Source organism: Rhipicephalus microplus, chromosome X (genome assembly GCF_043290135.1).
Source record: "Rhipicephalus microplus isolate Deutch F79 chromosome X, USDA_Rmic, whole genome shotgun sequence".
In the NCBI taxonomy this organism is placed as follows: Eukaryota; Metazoa; Arthropoda; class Arachnida; order Ixodida; family Ixodidae; genus Rhipicephalus; species Rhipicephalus microplus.
In genome coordinates, this window is record NC_134710.1 from 392,640,893 (window position 1) to 392,661,123 (window position 20,231).

Genomic DNA, 20,231 nt, shown 5'->3' on the forward strand with positions numbered 1-20,231 from the left:
GCCACTTCTTTCGTCGTCTACACTAAGAATTCAGTGATGTTCCCGTGATGAAAACGCTGAACCACTTGCGCTCCTAACTGTAACTGCCTTGTCCTTGCATACTCGCGCAAGGTGCCCCTTACTTCTGCACTTGTGACAGAGGCTACTTGCATATCGACACTGCATCGCCAGATGCTTGCTTCCGCAGCTATAATATGAAACTGGTATATAATCTGCCACTGACCCTCAAGAGGATGCTATATAACAGCTGCATCTTGCCGGTACTTACGTATGAAGCAGAAACCTGGAGGCTCACAAAGAGGTTCATCTTAAATTGTGAACACCGCAGTGAGCGATGGCAAAAAATGATAGGTGTAACCTTAATAGACAAGCAGAGAGCAGAGTGCGTCAGGGAAGGAACCTGGGTTAAGGATGTCGTAGTTGAAATCAAGACGAAGGAACGGACATAGGCCGGGCACGTAGCATTTAGGCTGGATAAGCGCTGGTCATTGAAGGGGTCGTGAAACATTTTCAGGAAATTTCAACTATATGTGTATTCAGAATCTTGGCCGTCCACTTAGTACCATACGTCAACTCGCTTCTTCATCGTCTCGGCTCACCTAATAACTAAAAAAGTATAACTTAGCTTTCCAAGCTGACGTCCCCGTCAACTGTGCAACTGACGTTACCTAAAGACATCCAATGAAAAGTCTCTGTCATCGACAAAACATGGCGACGCAGCAATGTTTATGAGCCTTGGTTGACCGTGGTTCGTAACATCATACTGTTTCTATTATGGCGCCGCCATTACCATAACAATACCATAACGTCACGGACACACAGCGTAGGATGGCCGACCTTCCCCAACTACAGCGTCGACTGCTAGAGCGGAGCCGTACGCCGGCGCACCCATGCTATTGCGAGATTGCCATTGTCAGGGCACGGCAGCGATGGAGGTGACCATAGAGTTTCTCCCAAATACCTACAGGGAAGTGTGGCGCCACCGTCTATGGAACTTTTAAAGACGATAGTCTTTTTGGGGACCTTCAACGCAAAAATTCTGGTTTGTCTGTCTGTACTTTTGTCTGTTTGTCTACTCTTAACGGCACCGAGTACTTGAAACGGCCAACCCCATTCACAGCGCCCACTAATGTTGCTCAAGATTTAGCGTTCATACTTGTGCAATAGTCAATTATTAACCAATTATTGCGCAAGTCTGGGGCACCATAACAACACGTATATATTCTGCATGTGTATCTTTTACTAGAAAATGCATACATAAGTAATTTTGTAACTAGAAATGCATACATAAGTAATAAGTAGCGGGATTAGGGTTGAGCTTAAGCCTGTCTGGCTCTCGGTCCGATAGTTGGGCGGGGGCGATGGCTAAGGAGGCTAAGAAAACCACGGGCGAAAGGGAGCTGGTGCAGTGCGAAGAATGCAAGCGCTGGTGCTACTTGGACGAGCCAGAATTCTCGAGTTTGGCCGGCGCGCAGAAGGCGAGCTTCGTGTGCAGGCTGTGCGAGGCATTGAAGGCGGCCGTGCAGCGCATGAAGGCTAGCATCGAGGGGCTTTAGGGGGAGCTTAGGGCGGAACGGGAGCAGAGGATAGGACTCCAAAAACAGCTCGTAGCGTCGCGTGAGTGGAAGGAGGCTACCGCTAGCCTATTAGAGCAAATGAATGGTGACCTTCGAAAAAAGCGGGAAGGGCGGACAGAGCTCGAGCAGCGGGTAAAGGAGCTCATGGCACTTTGCCCCGGCCCCAAGCGGTGTGAGACGGAAGTCGTGGGTAGCGGAGAAGGCGACAGGCGGTAAGGAACAGGCGAGAAGGGAGGTCAGGGGGCCGCATTGTCTGGCCACAGCACGTAGGCTCCGAAAACATACAGCTCAGTGGCGCAGCAGTCTTCGAGAAGGGCAGAAACACAGGACAGACGGCCGAGAGAGAAACATGTGAAGCAAACAGGGGCGCCATCACAAACAGGAAGCCAGCGATTCGAGCGTAGAAGGATCCTAGTGGTGGGGGACTCTAACGTGGCCAGGGATAGGGATGGCGTCTTGACGACAGTGAAGGAAGATGGGAGAGTGACGGTGGAGGCCCAGTCAGGGAAGAGTATGGTGGATGCACTGGCCAACGCTCAGGAGGTTGTAGAGGACAGCATGGAGGGCGAAAATCTCGTCATTATTCATGCTGGCCTTAATGATGTGTTGAAGGGCAAGGATCAAAACCTTCAGAGACAGTTAGAGGGTGGGATGTGTAGGCTCCGAGAAGCCTGTGGGAGTGTGATTGTGACTATATGCACAGTCCCAGAGGTCTGGGGGCAGTCTCGTGGTATTGAAAAGAGGGTAGTGGAAGCCAACTGTGTGATCAAGGGTATCAGCTGGAAACTCGGATGCAGCGTAATGGAAGGGAACCAAGACGTGTACGAGCCCGGCGCTCGCTTCTTTGCCCCAGTTGGAATTCACTACACTGGTGCGACGGAAAGGAGGGTCGCTAATAGAAAGGGTCGTCAAGCCACAGCTTTTTTAACGGAGCCTTGAGGCCAACAGTGTAGCCAAAGACGGACCTAAAGGGACACAAATATTCAAGCCACACGAAGTCCATGGGAGAAGAGATCGACGTAAGCACAAGGGCCGACCTAAGTCAGACGTAGGCTATATTAACATGCAGGGTGGCAGGAATAGGTTAAAGTGGGAAGAGATAGAAGAGCAGTTGAGGCAGGAGAAGCTGATGGTATATGGGGTTGTGGAGACACATCTTTGGGACATGGAGCAACCACCTTGGAATCCGGACTACGTATGGTAATATTGCAATCGAACAGAAGGCAGCAAAAAGAGGGGTGGAATTGGTACATTCATACATAAAAGTATGGGTTGGCAATGAGTCAAGCAGGGATGCATGGAACATTTATGGTTAAGAGGGAAAGTAGCTGGGCAGATGACGCTCCTTGATTTTGTGTATTTGTTGGTGGGAGCAAGGGCCAGAGAAGAAAAGCAGGCAATGGTAGATTGTATATCAAATGACATTGAGGAATTAGGAGGACAGTGCGTGATAATTATACTAGGAGATATGAATGTGCACATAGAAGATATAGATGGGTATACTAACCCAACAGGCAAATTGATTATGGCTATGTGTGAAAAACATGATTTGATCATTTGCAACAGTACTGAGAAGTGTGAAGGGCGAATAACATGGGAGGTAGGAAGGCGGCAGTCGACGATAGATTAAGCACTGATATCACATAGGATGTATGATAGGCTCAGGGGAATGCGCATAAATGAATGTGGCTCCAAAAGTCTGGGTAGGGATCGCAAACTTATCAAGCTAAGTTTTCGAAGAGCAGTAAAAGTGGGAAGGAGGCAAGATGAGCAACTACAGGAAACTTTTTATTCAGGAAGGCAAATAGAAATAGCTACTAAACAAATTGAGAAAGTAATCGCCTAGGATAATAAAACAGTGTGGACATACATGAATCTAATTAGACTTTTTGAGCTTGAGCTTGCTAAGGCACGTGACAAGTCACCCCGCCAAAGAAGACACAAACCCAAGAATTGGTGGGATGATGAAGTTAAGAGAGCCATAGCAAAACGTCAGGAAGCCTCTCGGGAACACAGACATGCTAAGCAGCGGGGTGAACCGACAGATGATGCTGAAAGAAAATGGGACATCTTTCTAAGCTGTAGAAGGGAAGCATTCCTTCTGATCAATGAAAAGATTGGAAGAAAGGGGGCTCAGTGGCTGGAAGAAGTACATGAAAAAGATAGAAAGTCAGCTGCAAAATTTTGGAACCCTCTAAACTCCCTAAGAAATGAGACAAGACTAGAACAGAGGTTTATAACTACAGCTGAAGGTGTTAGGCTAAAAGGGGACGAAGCGCTGTTGAATATATAGGAACAAGGGTGACAGAAAATTTTCAACAAAGTGCCTTATGCACCACAATAGACAAAGATGAATCACGTGGCGTAGTTGCTCCATTTTCAAGACGAGAGTGAGAAAGGGCTGAGAAGAGGGTTCCTAGTAGTACATCAACAGGCTCAGATAGCATTCCAATTATTCTGATGAAGACATTGGGTCTGAAGTCTAAACAGACTTTAAGAGAAGCAGTGAGCAAAACAATAATCGATGGTGAAGTCCCCGATGGGTGGAAACTTAGCAGGATGAGCATGATCTATAAAGGAAAGGGGGGACAAAGCTTACATCAACAACTTCCATCCTATAACAGTGACATCAGTGGTCTACAGGCTGGTAATGCAGATTATAAAGGAAAGACTCCAGGCATGGATAGAAGATCAGGGGGTTCTGCGGGAACTGCAGAGTGTATTTGGAAAACACAGGAGTTTGGAAGACAATCTGTGCTCACTGATGCAGTGCATCGAAATAGCAGAAAAGGAACACAGGCCCCTGTGGCTAGCAATTTTGGATATCAAGGGAGTGTTCGATAACATAGTTCAAGAGGACTTGTGAGAAATACTGAACATACTAGGTGAGGAAGATGGAGTCACTACTCTTTTAAAGGATATCTATAAAAGTAACAAGGTAGTTAAAATGTGAGAAAAACAGGTATCCAAACCCACTGAGGTGAAATGGAGGCTTAGGCAGGGGTGTCCTGTCACCCTTGTTATTTATAATGTACCTACAAGAATGACAGGCCAAATTAGAGGGAATTAAACTTTGTTTCAACCTCTCTTTTGTCAAACAAGGAAAACTCATTGTACAGGCACTAACAGCATTGATGTACGCAGATCATATAGTGCTAATGGTCGACAACAAGTAAGATTTGCAAAGATTGATGGACATCTGTGGTAATGAGGGAGATAGATTAGATTTCAGATTCAGTAACGAAAAATCAGCAGTCATGATTTTTAATGATAATGAAGTAGGGAGCTTAGGATACAGAAGGTCACGCTAGAGATAACAGATAAATACAAAAATATGGGCGTATGGATAAGCAATGGGACCGAGTACCTAATGGAACACGAAATATACGTAACCAGTAAAGGTAACAAGAATGCAGCAGTGATGAAAAATAGAGCTCTGTGGAATTGTAATAGGTATGATGTTGTGAGAGGAATATGGACAGGGGTCATGGTTCCTGCGCTGACGTTCGGCGATGCGGTCTTGTGCATGAGATCAGAAGTTCAAGTAAGATTAGAAATTAAGCAACGTGGAATAGGTAGGCTTGCCTTAGGAGCTCACGTGAATACACCAAATCAGGGAGTACAACGTGGTACGGGATGGACACATTTGAGGTCAGGGAAGCTACCAGCAAGATAAAATTTGAGAAGCGATAGAGAAAAATGGGGGAGGAGCGTTGGGCTAGGAAGGTATTCAGCTACTTGTACACAAAGAATGTCGATACAAAATGGAAGAAGCGAACCAGAAAATTGACTGGTAAATGCTTTGAAAGCAGCAGGGGGCCAAACCAAAAAGAACTATCAGTAGAGAAGAAGGTGAAAGAAACGGAGACTGACATGTGGAGAATTGGCATGATTAAGAAGTCCGCACTAGATATCTACCGAACTTTTAAGCAGGAAACATCGAAGGAAAAGATCTATGATTATACTCGGGGCAGTTCTCTACTGTTTAAGGCCAGGACAGGAGTATTGCGAACCAAGACATATCGGGCCAAATACAAAGGGGAAGACACGGTATGCAATGCATGCGGAGAGGAGGAGGAAACTGCCGAACACTTGTTAATGTTCTGTAAAAGGCTTCACCCTATAGTTCAGGATGATGGCGCAGAGTTTTTCAAAGCACTGGGGTTTAGAGACAGGCAGGGCAAAGTAGACTTTAAGCGGTTATAATTAACTAGAAGGAGGTTATCTGATTGGTGGCTAAAGTCAAGGCACGAGTGAAAATTAAACCATTCACTGCAAAGTACCAGTCCTATACTTCACTATTTAAAGGAGGAAAAAAAAGATAAATCTAGTTGGTGGTTCACTAAGTATTACGGCTAGGTGGCGTTAGCCGCAACCCGATCTAAATGATACAGCCACACCAACCATCCATCCATCCATGACGTGACTTGATGTGCTCGTTCGCCTCCGCTGCGCGCTCGAGGCACTCTTACGCAGCGCCTCCAAAATACCATTCACCGATTTTCTTGCACAGAACATCAAATTAATTGTTCACTTTCTCCTCACGCAAGACTATCGTCTTTCGACGACATTTGCAGATTACTTGGAGTAATCAGGGCCCGGATTCACAAAACTCACTTACGAAAACATTTTTGCGCAAGAGAAATTTTGTTGCGTAAGTCGATTCACGAAACGAAAAAACGTCGTAAGAGGCCATAGTTGTCACATCGGCCGCTGCAAATAAAGCGCGCTGTGACTGCCCGAGAACATGTCAGCGATGGTGATGCAGTTGCTATATTTGCCTACGTCACCGAAAAGTGCTCGTAAGTGGATTCACGAAGCGAAATTGTGCGTAAAAACAGCATGGCTGAGAGAAAATCCCAAGAGTGGTCCGGACCACTCTTAGGAACAATGTGGCTACTTAAAACCTGCTGCCGCAGCGGTATACTTTGGTGCCCTGGCTGGTTTTGAGTTAATTCACGCCCATTAAGGGCTGCCTGATGACTACTGGTGCGTTTTTATTTCTTTCGGCGCTTAGAGCTTCGCGTGTTGTTTCCCTTGTACGCAGTGGATGGTGTTGACAACCACCACCGTCCAATAAGTTCGAAGTCGCAGTAATTGAAGAATTCTATTGGGCGTCAATGGCATCAAACTACGCATGTAAAGATTTGTGGTTGGATGAAAACCAATGTGATACGTGAATGGTCGGTGCATTCGAACGCGACATGACATAGGATCAACCTTATTTGTTATGTTGTTGTGTTGCGCCCCATATCATCCAATTAAAAGTGCGACTCGAGATCCTTGCCTCATTGGTGTAAATTACCACCAAAGAGGTTAATGGGAGCACATTCTTTGCACGCTATTGGAAATAAAAATGAGAGGAAGTTTTCAGTGAGTGGTTCCTGAAGTTTGTGCTCTAGTGTACTTTCATTGGCTCTAACTGTACAATGGTACAATGGAGCGGATGTGGCGTGGAAGCATGCATGGCAGCCTCATCTGGAAGGACTGCAATCTGCTTGGGAGCTTCGAGGGCACAAAACTGCCTAACGGCTGGCTGCAAGGTTAGTTTTTCTTTAATACATATGATTACGTGAACACCGCTTACTGTGCACAAATTGAAAACCTAAGCATGGTTGCTTTCAGTGGATACCTGTAATATTCTTACACATAATTCTTATTCAACATTTATAGAACTAAATTGCAATATAATTGAGAATGTTGCAAACTGAAAGCCTGCAGCTTATGAATGAAACTCCAATAATCTGAGACTCAAAAGCTTGTGCTTTGAAACGAGCACAAATACTTTGATTTCCTTATTAAGCTCTCGAGCTTGTGACTCCCTCTGTGGATCAAGTGCTCTGGAAGGAAATAGCAAGTGGGTGAAAATTGCCTGGCTGTTCACAACTTGCAAGGAGAAAGACCTATTGAAGAAGCCTCAGATGACATAGGGCCGGTAACTGCATCTTTTACCTAATGTAGCTTTTTCTCTCTCAGTGCTGTTGCTTGTGTTTCAGCCGAACATGTTCACCACGATTGCATAGTGATATATATTTTTCTACAAATTGTACCTGACCTAAGTATGCATTGTTGATCTCTAAAGGTGACGTTCAGTGTGTTTCAAAGCCATGGCTTCTCATTTCTTTGTCTGTGGCTAGCCTATTTCAGCAGCAGAGAGATGCAGCTAGCACACACGCAATCCAAGTCATGGAGCGCTCCTTTGGTGTTCTGTGCAGGACGCAGCATATCCATCCGGCAAGACACTGGTATCAACAATAATGGTGAGTGTTGGTGGCACCTGTAGGAGCCCGTTGTGTTTGTTGCGTATGATTATTTCCCCTGATGAAGTGCAATTTTGAAAGGTTTTCTTCATTTAGAATAATAGATGTCAGCAACAAGCACACTGATAATCCACAAGTTCTTTGTGTCTTCTAGACTGCCCATTTGCTCCTATATGCGGTATGGTGAGCTGGTTATGTTAGACAGCCTTAAAATTATGAACATTGGCTGTTGTGTTGTAATGCAGTCTAACTTGTGTTTCTTAGTGAACTTATTTGTGGTCTACTTCTCGCACCTAGTGTAAAGTCGAAATAGCAGAAACTCTATTGGCTTTTTATGCCTGTCAGAAGTTTAATGTCTTCATCTATAACATTGTAGTTTTGCTCTTGTATCATATTAAATATATTTTCAGTCTTCACTGTTTGTGTGTGTGTGTGTTGAGGCTTGTCATTGGCTTCTGAAAATACAATATCTGTAAATATGAGCACATAATTGACAACTATACACTCTTGCATGTAGCATGGTTGTAACAATGATCTGTATTTTTCTAAGTTCCAGCAGTAACAAGGGCTTCGGTGCTCCACGGTCATGAACAGTGTATCAAGAACAGAGCACAGAAGACCAACAAGTATAAAGGGACTGCCAGTGACTGTTCTCCTGCTCAAAGTTTACAACAGCAGAAAGAGCACATTGTGATGTCAGGAGCAGCTGCTGCTTAACTTCTTAGCAGTGCATTATTCAGCAGTTCATTTGCTTGCATTCGAAATTATTTAAATTTTGCATGGAAGATACCAAACTATGACACTAATATAAAGGCTGCTGTAGTGTTAGTGGGCAAATATTTTTGAGCTGAAGTTTTTAACATGTGTGTTAAGTGCCTGCGTGCCTCTACATTTACATGCCAGAAATCACAGCATCTATGGTCGCCAATGGTAACTGTGTTCGCATTCTTTGTAGTACATGAAGTAAAGCCATGGATGCAGTAATCATGTACTTAGTCGATGTAATCCTTCAGTGTACACTCATTTGTATAGCACCAATGATGCCATGAGTGTATAAGCTCTGGGAAGTGAATCTATGTGAATTATTTTATTTTGAAGGAAGAGGATCATCACTACTCCTAGTATATCTTAACAGTAGATTTTAGTGCTTGGGTATTATCCCACTGCCTATCCGTCCTTCAACAGTCTACTTATCTACTGTGTAAGTGTAACTTTTTAAATGTATACTTTGCTCGGATAGGTTTGTTCATAATGTAATGCAAGTGACTTATCATCTATGCAGCTCTACTCAGACTAGAAATAAAAGTATTTATTTTTATATGTAGCTATAGCATGCATTCACTTGTGTTTTTATAGGTGCCTGTACAATTGTTTAGCCCTACAAAAGTGCTGGTATACTCTAATATTGAATCTGGCATCTTAAAATGGTTTGTTAGTGGAAGTAAGAATGTGTTTACAACCAATATTACTATCCACAGATGAACTGTGAAAACTCTGTGGAAATTTATTTACATTTATTGAACTTTGTGAAGGCAAATGTTATGTTCTTTTATTGTGGTCCTGTTTCATGCAAATGACACATAATTACTTTGCAGTGGCATAGTATTAGTTGTTATTTTACACATATGTGCTGCAACATCGCAGTTGAGGCCAGCAGCAAGACATACATGCAGTGCACTGGAGCATCACCTCACATAGTGTACGGTCTTTGCCCACCAGTGAACTCAATATTTTTCAAGCAGACTAATAGACAGCTGTATGGGAACTGTGTTGATGCCCAAACTTTGAAGTCTTTTTGAGGAGTGTTTTTCATCATTTTTGTCCAAGTGAAGTAGCTACCCAAGGCCACAACTGGTGGGAATGTGGTGGTTTCCTCTCTCCAAAAGCACTCCTACCAGCTGCCTCAATGTTATTATGGGGTGAATTCACGAACTGGAAAAATAATTGGTCTTTGTTTTCTTGGCCGAAATAGTCACTTCCACCGTTGAGCCACCACGACGCGCCAGAATAGAAACTTTTAGCTAAATAAAGTTGATTCTACTTTTGAGAAGTGTTTTGGGGAAACGAAATGGCACTTATAGCTGTCAATATAAACACTGTTTGCACCAAGGAGCTTAGTAGCTTATAATTGTATTATTCATGTCTTGTCTAGAATTTACTCGCGCTGTGCTAACTTTCAGCCCAAGTGTCCTAACATGCTTTGTTAGTGGGTTGTGAATGAGCCAAGCTATGTAAATAAACAGAGTGATATTGCAGACATGTACAAAATATTGATGCACAGCCCTTTTCTTTAGCAAGATATTGTCAAGGGCTTTATTCTTGTGTTTTTTAAAAAAACTGCTTGTCACTGGGCTGCAGCGGAAAACTATGCATCAAGCTTTTGCGAGATGGTTCGAGAAACACCGTGTTCAGACATAACAGTGCCGGTGGATTTCTCTCGTAAGTTACTTTCTGTAGTATATTCAAAATGAGTGTATTAGAATTGTTGTTTTATAGCCATTCATTTTAATATTTACACCTGAGTTTGTGTATGTATGGGTGTACATATGTATATGTGTGTGTGCGTATATGTATGTTTGTATGTATGTATGTATGTATGTATGTATGTATCTTTTAAATGAGAATCCGTTTATCATTGGTGAGTAAGTTCGGTAATGATTTGGCTGAATTTGTTTCTAGTTATTTCTCTTTTGAGCCATTATACATTTCAATTTCTTTTGAACTGCATAAAAATAAATGTAACCTTACACAGAATATGTGTGTTCGAAGAAGTTTCATTTACCAACCTACAGTCATGGGCAAGAAATGGGGTAAAATGGGACGAACCTGCGAAGATTACTTTCGAGCATAGCTACTCTACATGGCATATCTCGTACACATTGCGTTGGTTGAATATGTCGATTTCAACCTTTCAATTTTAATCAGAATAAGCAAGCTATCACCCGTGGTTGTATATGTGTGTGATATTTATGCATACTGTGATACCGGTTCGCAATTACAATTAAGGTCACAAACCTAGTCAAGCTGAATACACGAATTTTCTCCATGCACCTTTCATCTGCACTGGAACTGTTGTTAATAAAAAATAAACTTCAGTTTAGAAATTTATTCTAGTAACCAAAAGCAGGGTATCTCTTTATCACACAAATCAAATTGCCATTGTTCTGTTCCATTCTGGACAATAGGGGACCCTCTCAGCAGAACTCGATTAACTGCTATAGTTCATTTTAACCATTGACAGCGACATTACACTGAAGCGTGCAGCATGACAAATAGCGGGAGAGAAGACACAAACTAATCACTCTGTTTGCGTCAGCTCTAACTGTCCGTGCTCTTTGGTCTTGCTGCATGTGATGATGCCCACCAAATTAGCACGAAAGCGTGTCCCTACAAAGGCAGTCAACTTGGCTGCAAGCAGTTAGCTCACTGCATGTGTAGATTTTCTTCAAAACACCGTGAAGAGTGATTGCTGGTCGAATATCCAAACACGTGAAAAGTAATATACCAGGTATGATATTGGTATTTCAGCACTGGACACTTTTGCGATAAGAGAGGATGGAGGAGAAAATTATGAACCCTGAATTGTTTAATTTTTGAAGGAGCACAGTACAGCGCTTTTGGGTCAAAAAGGGAGTGAAAGAAGCAAGTGCGAAAGCCTACTTCTGAAAAAACTAGTACCCGCCACCACGCATAATGTCAGGCCGGGCAACCTCTTGAAAAAAGAAAGTGCTCAGTGATTCTGCGAATCGAACCAAGTACCTCCTAGATTGTAGTTGAGCGCTGTAACCGCTCGTCCACTGCAGCAGTGCTTGTGTTCGCCCTATTGCTGATATATCGTCATTCCTTCGAATGAAGCCAAATGCAAAAACGTCCCGTGAAACTTTGTCAAAAATAGAAAAAATAGTTAGAATGCGTTTTCCCAAGGTTACTAGAAGATAGAAACCGCCACGTGTGACTGTATAACCGTGCGCTATTTATTCTTGTACATTACTGTCATGACGTTGGGATAGCCGGCTCTAACGTACGCTACCTTCTCATAGTTTGCCAAATATAGATAAGAAAATAAAAATATATATCGGCCTGTGACAACGCTAATCAACTATTATGAGTTCACTGTCACTAGTGTCACTTTCACTAGATGAATGCTCAGTTTGCTTCCATTATCGTTATTTAGGAAAGTTTTGGCTCATTAACTCAACTCTCTTAATTAGCATTGATTCTCACACCTAAGGACAGTCACACTTCATCTCGCTTTCTGAGTGGCTGTCACTCCCATATAACGCTTACTCCACTTTTTTATGCTCTCCGAGCATCTGACCCTGCTTTGCGGAGACTTTCCCTGACGTCTGCTGGGCCGGAAAACTGTCTTTATTATCTGTCAATTTCAAGCTTTCGCGAAGCCGAAACGAGAGTCTCTCTCTCTCTCTTTTCATCCTTTTCGCACGTGTGATAACGTCTCTCGACCTCAACACTCGTATACACGTCCCTTGCTTCGTTCGCGCAGTCAAACAACGCTGGGCGAAATATTTGCACCGTGTTTTGTGAAAAGCATTAGCACTGAGACACCTCCCGACGAGTCTCCCTGATTTTACGTAGACATATACCTAAGCGTAAGCGTATGCACGTTCTCGCATTCAGGCTTTATAAAAATGCTGCGGTGCATGGAACCAGCGAAATTGCGCTCACAATTTTCATTTGATTACTGCTGTTATCTGTTTCCGCACAATTCACCTGCAGGCACTAAAGTCGCTCATGGGTCTTGTAATAAGAATATTGTAACAAAGGCTACCTTTGACTATAGGTACAAAACACCCTTACGTTCACCACTATACCGTGCTAGATTGCACCGAATTAGTTAAGTAGCAGCGCAGCTTCAATGAAATGTAAGGTAACTGGTCGCGTTAAATAGGGGAAGACATTCGAGGCACATTTTCAAACATTGCATGCATCGATTTATGTGTGGTTTCATTTCTGTGGTACACCTGGAGTGTTGTTTACTTGTACTTGGCGAGATAGTGCATGGATTGCTCGGTGGCTCAAAGCCATCGAGCAATTATTTTTTTTTGCTACAGTCGTTAATTAAAGGCGAGTGCTTGGCTTTGCACAGCCCACCAAAACGTCTATTACAACGTACGCGGCATCCCGTAAGCGCTGCAGCAGACGCTCGCGGAACTGAAACTTAGATGCAGGAAATCATTGGCTATCATCATATACTCTCGATGCTAGACGCTTTGCGTGCTACCTTGATATTATCGGCACACACTTCTTTCTTTCCTTGTCGTTTCATCGGCTATCGTGTGACCTCCTTGCCCTCTTAAGTGCCGAATAAGTTAAATTCATACCCGCGCTATAGTAATCCCTCCAGATAAGAGAACTTTTGGCTAAGAAAATGCGTAGCCAAAGAGAAAGCTTTGTGAATTCGGCCCCAGATTACTTGTGCACATTTGCGGATTACTTGTGCCAATTTTCTTAAGGGACGATGTTGGAACGCTGGGAATGATGGTATGTGCGTCTGCGAGGCTTGTGTTGGCTGGTGTTGTGTGAGGTTTCGGCTCAAAAGCGAATACGACTGCGTAAATAAAGCTTCTCTAAAGCAAAACTTCTGTAAGCGGATCTCATTCACGCGTAATATATCCTAAAATAAAAGTTCACACACCTTCACGGCACAACCAAACGGAAAAGCAAAAAAACAGACGATATAAAAGTGGCGCAAAGAACGCTCGCTTTATCGTCTGCCTCCAAGTTTAGCAGTCGTTGGTTACTTATTGCGCTTCGTAATATTGTACATCAACGTAGAAGGTTTTAGTGGTAAATAAAACACGTTTCTGTGCAATGCAAAAAATGAATACCTTATTACGTGCTCTTTTAGTAAGAAATCAATCACTTTAACGTGAAGCCAGACGCGTGTTTGAGGTATACAAATCCGAGTCAAGTTTGAAGCTCACATATCCCGTCATTTCCTTGCATCCAGCAGCTAGCTCACTAGCGCCAAATTTTCCTCTAGATGTGATTGTGAGAAACTCTATGGCGACGACGATGGTGAAGAAGCTTATGCCCTGGAAGCTCTCGTATCGAGACTACGTAGCAGAACCTCCACTTGCGGAAGCACCGACCATGAGCTTCCACGCTGTGTGCCCATACCATCGGGGCCATCGTGACTGATAGCTTGAAGCCACACTGTTTTGCGCCCGAGGCTCACTAGCCAGCTTGTGAAAGCGAACGTTGTTTCCACTTCGATAAGTTGTGCGGCACTGCCTGACGAAGCACACGGATGGCATAGTGAGGACCACGGTGTTAGAATAGGTTAGGTGGAGCGACGCTCGGCCGCCACCGCGCAGCCTCCCCGCCGAACACGGAGACGCGTTTCGCATTTTTTCCGACAGGCAGCGCTGGGTGTATCGAGGCTTCAGGTCAGCCGCTTCAACGGGGGCCGCGTCGCTTACAAAGCTGCATTTGCGACTATTCTTCAACTGCTGGTTGTTCGTTTTTTATCAGGGTAACCACACATGTCACTCTAATTTGAAAGTAAATGCACAACATCAAGCAAAATTCAGTGGTGGTAGCCAACAGATGGAAACACATAGGAAATATAGCTTCTGCGAACAGTGATAATGAGTGTGCAGGTGAACACAAATTTCAAAAATATTTTAGCTCGTGCACGAATAATTCCACCGTGGCAAATTCGGTGAGGCCGCCGTGATGAACTGGCTTAGTAATCACTGGGTTAGCAGCTGAGCACTTTAGCAACTGATCCACCGTGGCGGACCCGGACTGGGTTAGTCAAATAGAAAAAGTTATTCACTGAAAAAGAAAGCGCTGTTGTGTGTGGGGGGGAGGGAGAGGGGGGGGGCTGACGTTTCACTAAATGATGGTTGTCAGAAGGAAGGAACACTCTTGACATTGGTAGGTTAGAAATTGCTCTCATGGGCTGTCGTTGTGCATGCCCCATATCGGATTATGTTTGGTACGTGTAAACTTAAGTTTACACGCGCTAGCTGGCGCGTGGTAATGAAGGTTGACGTACGTTAAACTACCAATCCATCATGGCTCACCATGTGCCATTCCGATTGTGCCTTTCGTTATTCGTCACAGACATGCTGTTTAGATCCTTGTGCCCTGCTGTGGGTGCACAAACGTGAAATGGTCGTGCTCGTTTCCTTTTCAGCTTCCTAACCATTTGCTTCCCAGTTTCTTCTTTCGGGAATGAAAGTAGAGAGTGACACCATATTCCGTGACGTCACTGTCTGAGCCGTTAAAACTAACTCGCCAAACCAGACGAGGCCCCATTCGTGCACATACGTTCGCCAGTCGAAACGCCTGCCACACAAATGCTAGCCTATTTTAAATAGCTTATCCTTGTTCATCAAGTCCTTATTTACACAACTTATATTGTCCAGATGGGCAAGAAGTGCTTTGTCCAGCGATACAACTTGGGCTACAAATCGTGCTCGGAGAAAGTTTCCCTTTTCGCTGCTCCGAAGGATAGTGACCGCTTGAAAGTGTGGCGACATGCTATTACACGGAAGGATCGCGAGTTGCAAACAAGAGATTTTGTTTGTGAAAAACATTTTGATGCGCGATTGGTCACCAAATCATGGGAAGCGCTATATAAAGGAAACGTTCTTGTCAGCGCGCTGAGGAAGGCGGCTTTGGCAAAAGACGCCATCCCAACAATATTTCCTGGATGCCCGAGCCACCTAACCAAGACTGTGAAGAAAAGGAAAGCACCTGCAACCCGTGTTTGCCTTCCCGCCAAGAAACGCTGTGTCAGTGGTGGAGATTCATCAAGCTCAACTCCTGCGTCATCGCTGGATAGTCGAGGCTCCGATACCACCCTCTCTGGAATCGCCGAGGCGATCTCAGTTTCCTGTGCCACCACTGCCAACTGCAGCACCGAGGCCACCGTGTTCGAGCCAGATGCAGAACCAGGTACTGGTGATATCCTTAAAAACTCTGAATCGGTCACTCTGCAAACTGCAGCTTGGGCACATCATAAAATAAATATCGATGGCCAGAAAACGGTAGTGTTTTCAGAGATTCACGTGTCTAATGCTGCATTCGTGGCCGCGAATACAGCGTCTTGTGCTGTGGGAATGGCTGCGGAAGTCGAAGGATACAACTACTATGCCGCTCCTGTTAATTACATATATCCAAGAAACGTCGTGAGCTTCTATGAGGCACTGAATATCAACATCGCTTTTTTGGGCAGGCGAATAGCAAAAGAACAACTCGAATTTCATGGAAATATCCGCAACATAGCCGATATTGAGACGCTGATTTTCCTTGTGCACAACGTTCGTTCATGCAGTGGAGGGCCTTACTCTAAAGAATATCCGAACGCACTGCCTTCCAGCGCTTATGTCGATGTAACAAGCCGCTGGAGACACAACCAATGTGTCCTTCTGCTGCAGTCGGACGCAGCTTCATGCCAAAGATGTCAGAGCCTTCAAACCACACTTCGTCTTCACGAGAAGTGCAGAATAGATAAGGAGAAACAAAAGCGGCCTATGCGATATTTTCGATTGTCGAATGTTCGAAAGACTGATGTGGTGACTTTCAGAAGAACGCAGTATTCATTAAAGAAATCTGTTGATCATCTTAAGAAGAAAGTGGGTTCTTTGACATCCCAAATTAAGTCCTGCCAAGAAAAGCTGTCGACAATGTCGGAAGAGTCCTTTGATGACAATCTCAGGGGTTTAAACATTCTTGAAGGTGAAGCGACTGTTAGTAAAGAATGTTTAGCAGCTGCGAAGTGCACCAGCAAGAAGAATCGGCGCTACAGCGAAGAGTGGCTCCTACTTTGCCTGCTCTTGCACATTCGTAGCCCGTCAGGTTATTCCTTTCTGCGTGATAACAACGTATAGCCCCTTCCGTGTGTGTCAACAGTGCGGAAATACCTCTCCATGGTGCGTGTGAAATGTGGTTTTGACACTCGTTTTTTTAGTGCGTTCAAAAAAAAAGCTCTCAACAAAAGACGCTTTTCGAAGACATGGAATTCTGGTGTTTGATGAAATTAACGTTGCGAAAAATTGCGGGTGAACTCCAAAACAATGACTTATTCTGGACATGCAGACTTCGTAAATGAAGCTGAAGCGCCGAAGCAGCTAGCCGATCATGGACTTGTGTTTGCATTCCGTTCTTCCGGTGACAGCTACTCCCAACCCGTGGCTGTTTTCGCAAGCCACGGCCCTACAAAAGGAACTGTGTTGTCCCACCTTGTGTTGAAGGCGATACTCCTTCTTGAAGACGCAGGCGCATTTGTCGATGCGATTGTGTGGGACGGTGCCACGACCAATCGATCCATGTGGAAGCACTTTGGTGTAACTGGTGCTTTAAATGTTGCAAAGAACTATTTTGTTAATCCTGTGTGTGAGGAACGAAATGTTTATGTTTTTTCAGATGCGCCACATCTAATCAAGTGCGTGCGAAACGGGCTTCTGAAGCAAAAGCTATTCTCTCTAAACGGCAGCCGCTTGATGTGGTCACACTATGACAAACTTTACGAAGGCATGTTGAGGGTTTGCCCAAAACTTTTTTTCTCACATGTAAACCCAAGCAACACCGAAAAAATGTGCGTGAAGCTTGCAACGCAGCTGTTTAGCCTCAGTGTGGCAAACGGTTTAGAATTTTACTCACAGAAGGGATCGCTTGGCTTATGCAATGTAAAAGGGACAGTTGATTTTACGGTAAAGATGAATAACCTGTTCGATGCCTTCAACCGCAAGCACCCGAAGGATGGCCTCAGAAAAGGAAGCAAAGATTTCAGCATCCTAGAATCAACATTGCAATGGCTGAACAACTGGGAGAAAGATGTCAAGTTAGGTAAAGTAAATCCTCACAACTTCCTGTCTCAATCAACTGCTGAAGGTATGCGAGTAACAATACTTTCTACAATTCAGCTTTCAAAGTATTTGTTAGAACAGTGTGGCTTTAAATATGTGCTCAACGCTAAATTCAACCAGGACGTCCTAGGAAAATTCTTTGGCGTCATACGCCAAGCAAACGGTCAGAATGACCACCCTTGCTTACCTACGTTGTTGCCGTTATATAATATGCTTTCAATATATAGCCTTGTGAAGCCGCCAAAATTTGGCAACTGCCAGGTACAGATTAGTGAAGAGCCACGCCTTTTGAGCCTCTCTGACCTAACGTCAGCATTTCAGGAATCTGTTCCTCTAGAGTTGCGTGTGGAGGGACTGAAACAGAAACTAGACGGCTTAGTGGAAGAAGAAGCTGAGTGTGAGAATGTTTTTTCGTATATATCCTCGTCAGATAATGTAACCCACTGTATAATTTATTATGTGGTAGGGTTTTTGTGCAGGAGGATATTGAAGAACACCACTTGTCAACAATGCCGCAATGGCTTGGCAGCTACAAGTAATGCAGCGTCGAAGCCTGAAGCTGAATTAGTAGCCTGCAAGACGCGAGGGGGACTGGTACACCCGAACACTTGCCTGTTTATGTTCTTAAAGGAAGTTGAAGCAATATTTTGCAAACATGCTGGAGAAAAGCACGCATATGACATGACAATGGACTATGTAGTAGAAAATTCCATGTTATCATTTCCCTGTCATGAGCACAAGGTGGATATTATGTCGAAAGTGCTTCATTATTATGTTGGAGCCAGAATGAGGCAATACCGTAAGCAACTGCGGAAGATTGAAGCAGACAAGACGCAGAAGCTACGAAAGCTTTCGAAGCTTGTCTAGTCTGTTGTGACTTTTATCCTGTCAGTGCATGTTGTGCTGGTACAGATGATGTATTGTGGAATCAATAAAGTGTTTTTTTTTTCTTTTTACTACCACTTTGAGTACTATCCGACATTCTTTGGTATCATTTAGCCGCACCACACAGTACACGAGCTAAAGCCGCTTTTCAGGCAAAAATATGTAAAATTCGTAGATCGTGCCAATACTGCGAAAAAATTCTTGGCGCGCCGTAACCTATATATTTTGCAGTCTGTTTATTTTGAATATATCAAATAGCGGCCATCGGTCACAAGCTATCGCCCACTTTATTGCATTCGCTTTCAATCCTGCATTTTCGACCTGGGAGCGGCGCGTCACGTGCTACTGCACGCCTTGAAAGACCTAAACAGAGTTATTCTATTCCATTGCATTAAAGCATTTGTTTTCTCGCAGATGTTTACGGAATTTGCAAATAATCAGTTCGTAATAAAAGATTCTGTAGGGTCACTTGATCTCATATGCGAAATGCCCCTTACGCATGATACCTGCTCTTTATATGATCTGACCGCAAATACACCAATTATTCTTTCGAGGGCAAATGAAGGGTGAATTCAACACGCGCCACACAACTGCATATTTACTTTTGTAGACAAAATGTGGGAACGGTCGCCTAGCCCACGGTGTTGCCGAGGCCGAATGTGGTGTTTATGAGCTTCACGCCGCATGCCTAACCGTCAGGCGTAAAACACTACGATATCTTTATATTTAACATATGATATTGCACTGCCACATAATCCTCACAGAGCCTTGCGATATTGCTAAACACGCTAAAACACCGAATGTTAGAAGCGTCAGGTATGCGCTGGGTATAGCCAGGCGGCCTCAGTCCCGCGCGCGCCTCCTTCCGGCAAGGAAGGGAAAGAGGTCCCCGTTTCTCCTCACTCCAATGCACCGTCGTTCCACCTAAACTATTCTAACACCGTGGCGAGGACTAAGCCACCTATAACAGGCCGTAGAACACAAACTTACGCAACAAGTAAGGCAAAACTGGGACGCTGCACTGGCTGCGCTGAACGACGCAAGGCAACCAGCGGGAAGGCAAGGATACGCACGTGACAGAGCCCGGATGTACTTGAAAACGGAACCAAGCAGTTCACTTAAGTTACACAGCATACAAGTCAGAGCGCAAAAACTTTTCTTTCATTTTGTTTCTTTTTAGGTTCCTATATACCTATTACTTTAGAGCAAAACAAAGCTAACGCTCTTGTTTGTAATCTCTCTTACTCTCACGTTTCGCAGAAGTCACATGTTAGTACTTATAGCGGCCAATGATGTCGCATAGTCACTAGAGAGCCCAAAAGGTCTGGGATTTAAAACGGGCGTCATAAAATACAGACTGGATATCGGGCCGAAATATTTCGGAATGAGTATGTGTAATCCTTATTGAAGCAGGAAAAATTGCAACCGGGAAGTTTCATTTTCATTTCACAACACTTTTAGGGGTAACTGACTCGATTCCCAGAGAAGGCAAATGCACGAGGGGGAGTCAGAAAATTAGGTCGGCTTTAGACCGGGTTGGTTGCCGGCGTAGAGTATAATAACTCCATGGTTGGCGGATCATGGAAGAGGCCTTTCCTTGGCAGTGGGCGTAGTCAGACTGATGATGAGTATGATGCCTGTGGAATCAGCCTTAATATATGATAATA

The 20,231-nt window shown here is 44.1% G+C and overlaps 1 protein-coding gene across 4 annotated transcripts; it reads left to right on the forward strand.

Moving 5' to 3' along the window:
• The first annotated feature begins 7,025 nt into the window (after nt 1-7,025).
• Nucleotides 7,026-10,650, forward strand: LOC142776451 (uncharacterized). 4 transcript variants are annotated; one of them, XM_075880154.1, is made up of 3 exons: nt 7,026-7,120; nt 7,715-7,837; nt 8,388-10,650. In XM_075880154.1, exons 1-3 carry the CDS (start codon nt 7,039-7,041, stop codon nt 8,552-8,554), a joined length of 372 nt encoding a protein of 123 aa, XP_075736269.1. In that variant the 5' UTR covers nt 7,026-7,038; the 3' UTR covers nt 8,555-10,650. The 4 variants fall into 4 exon arrangements, with proteins under 4 accessions (XP_075736269.1, XP_075736270.1, XP_075736271.1 ...); XM_075880155.1 differs by having other exon boundaries at nt 8,394-10,650; XM_075880156.1 differs by having other exon boundaries at nt 7,793-7,837; nt 8,388-10,649.
• Nucleotides 10,651-20,231: the final 9,581 nt, after the last annotated feature.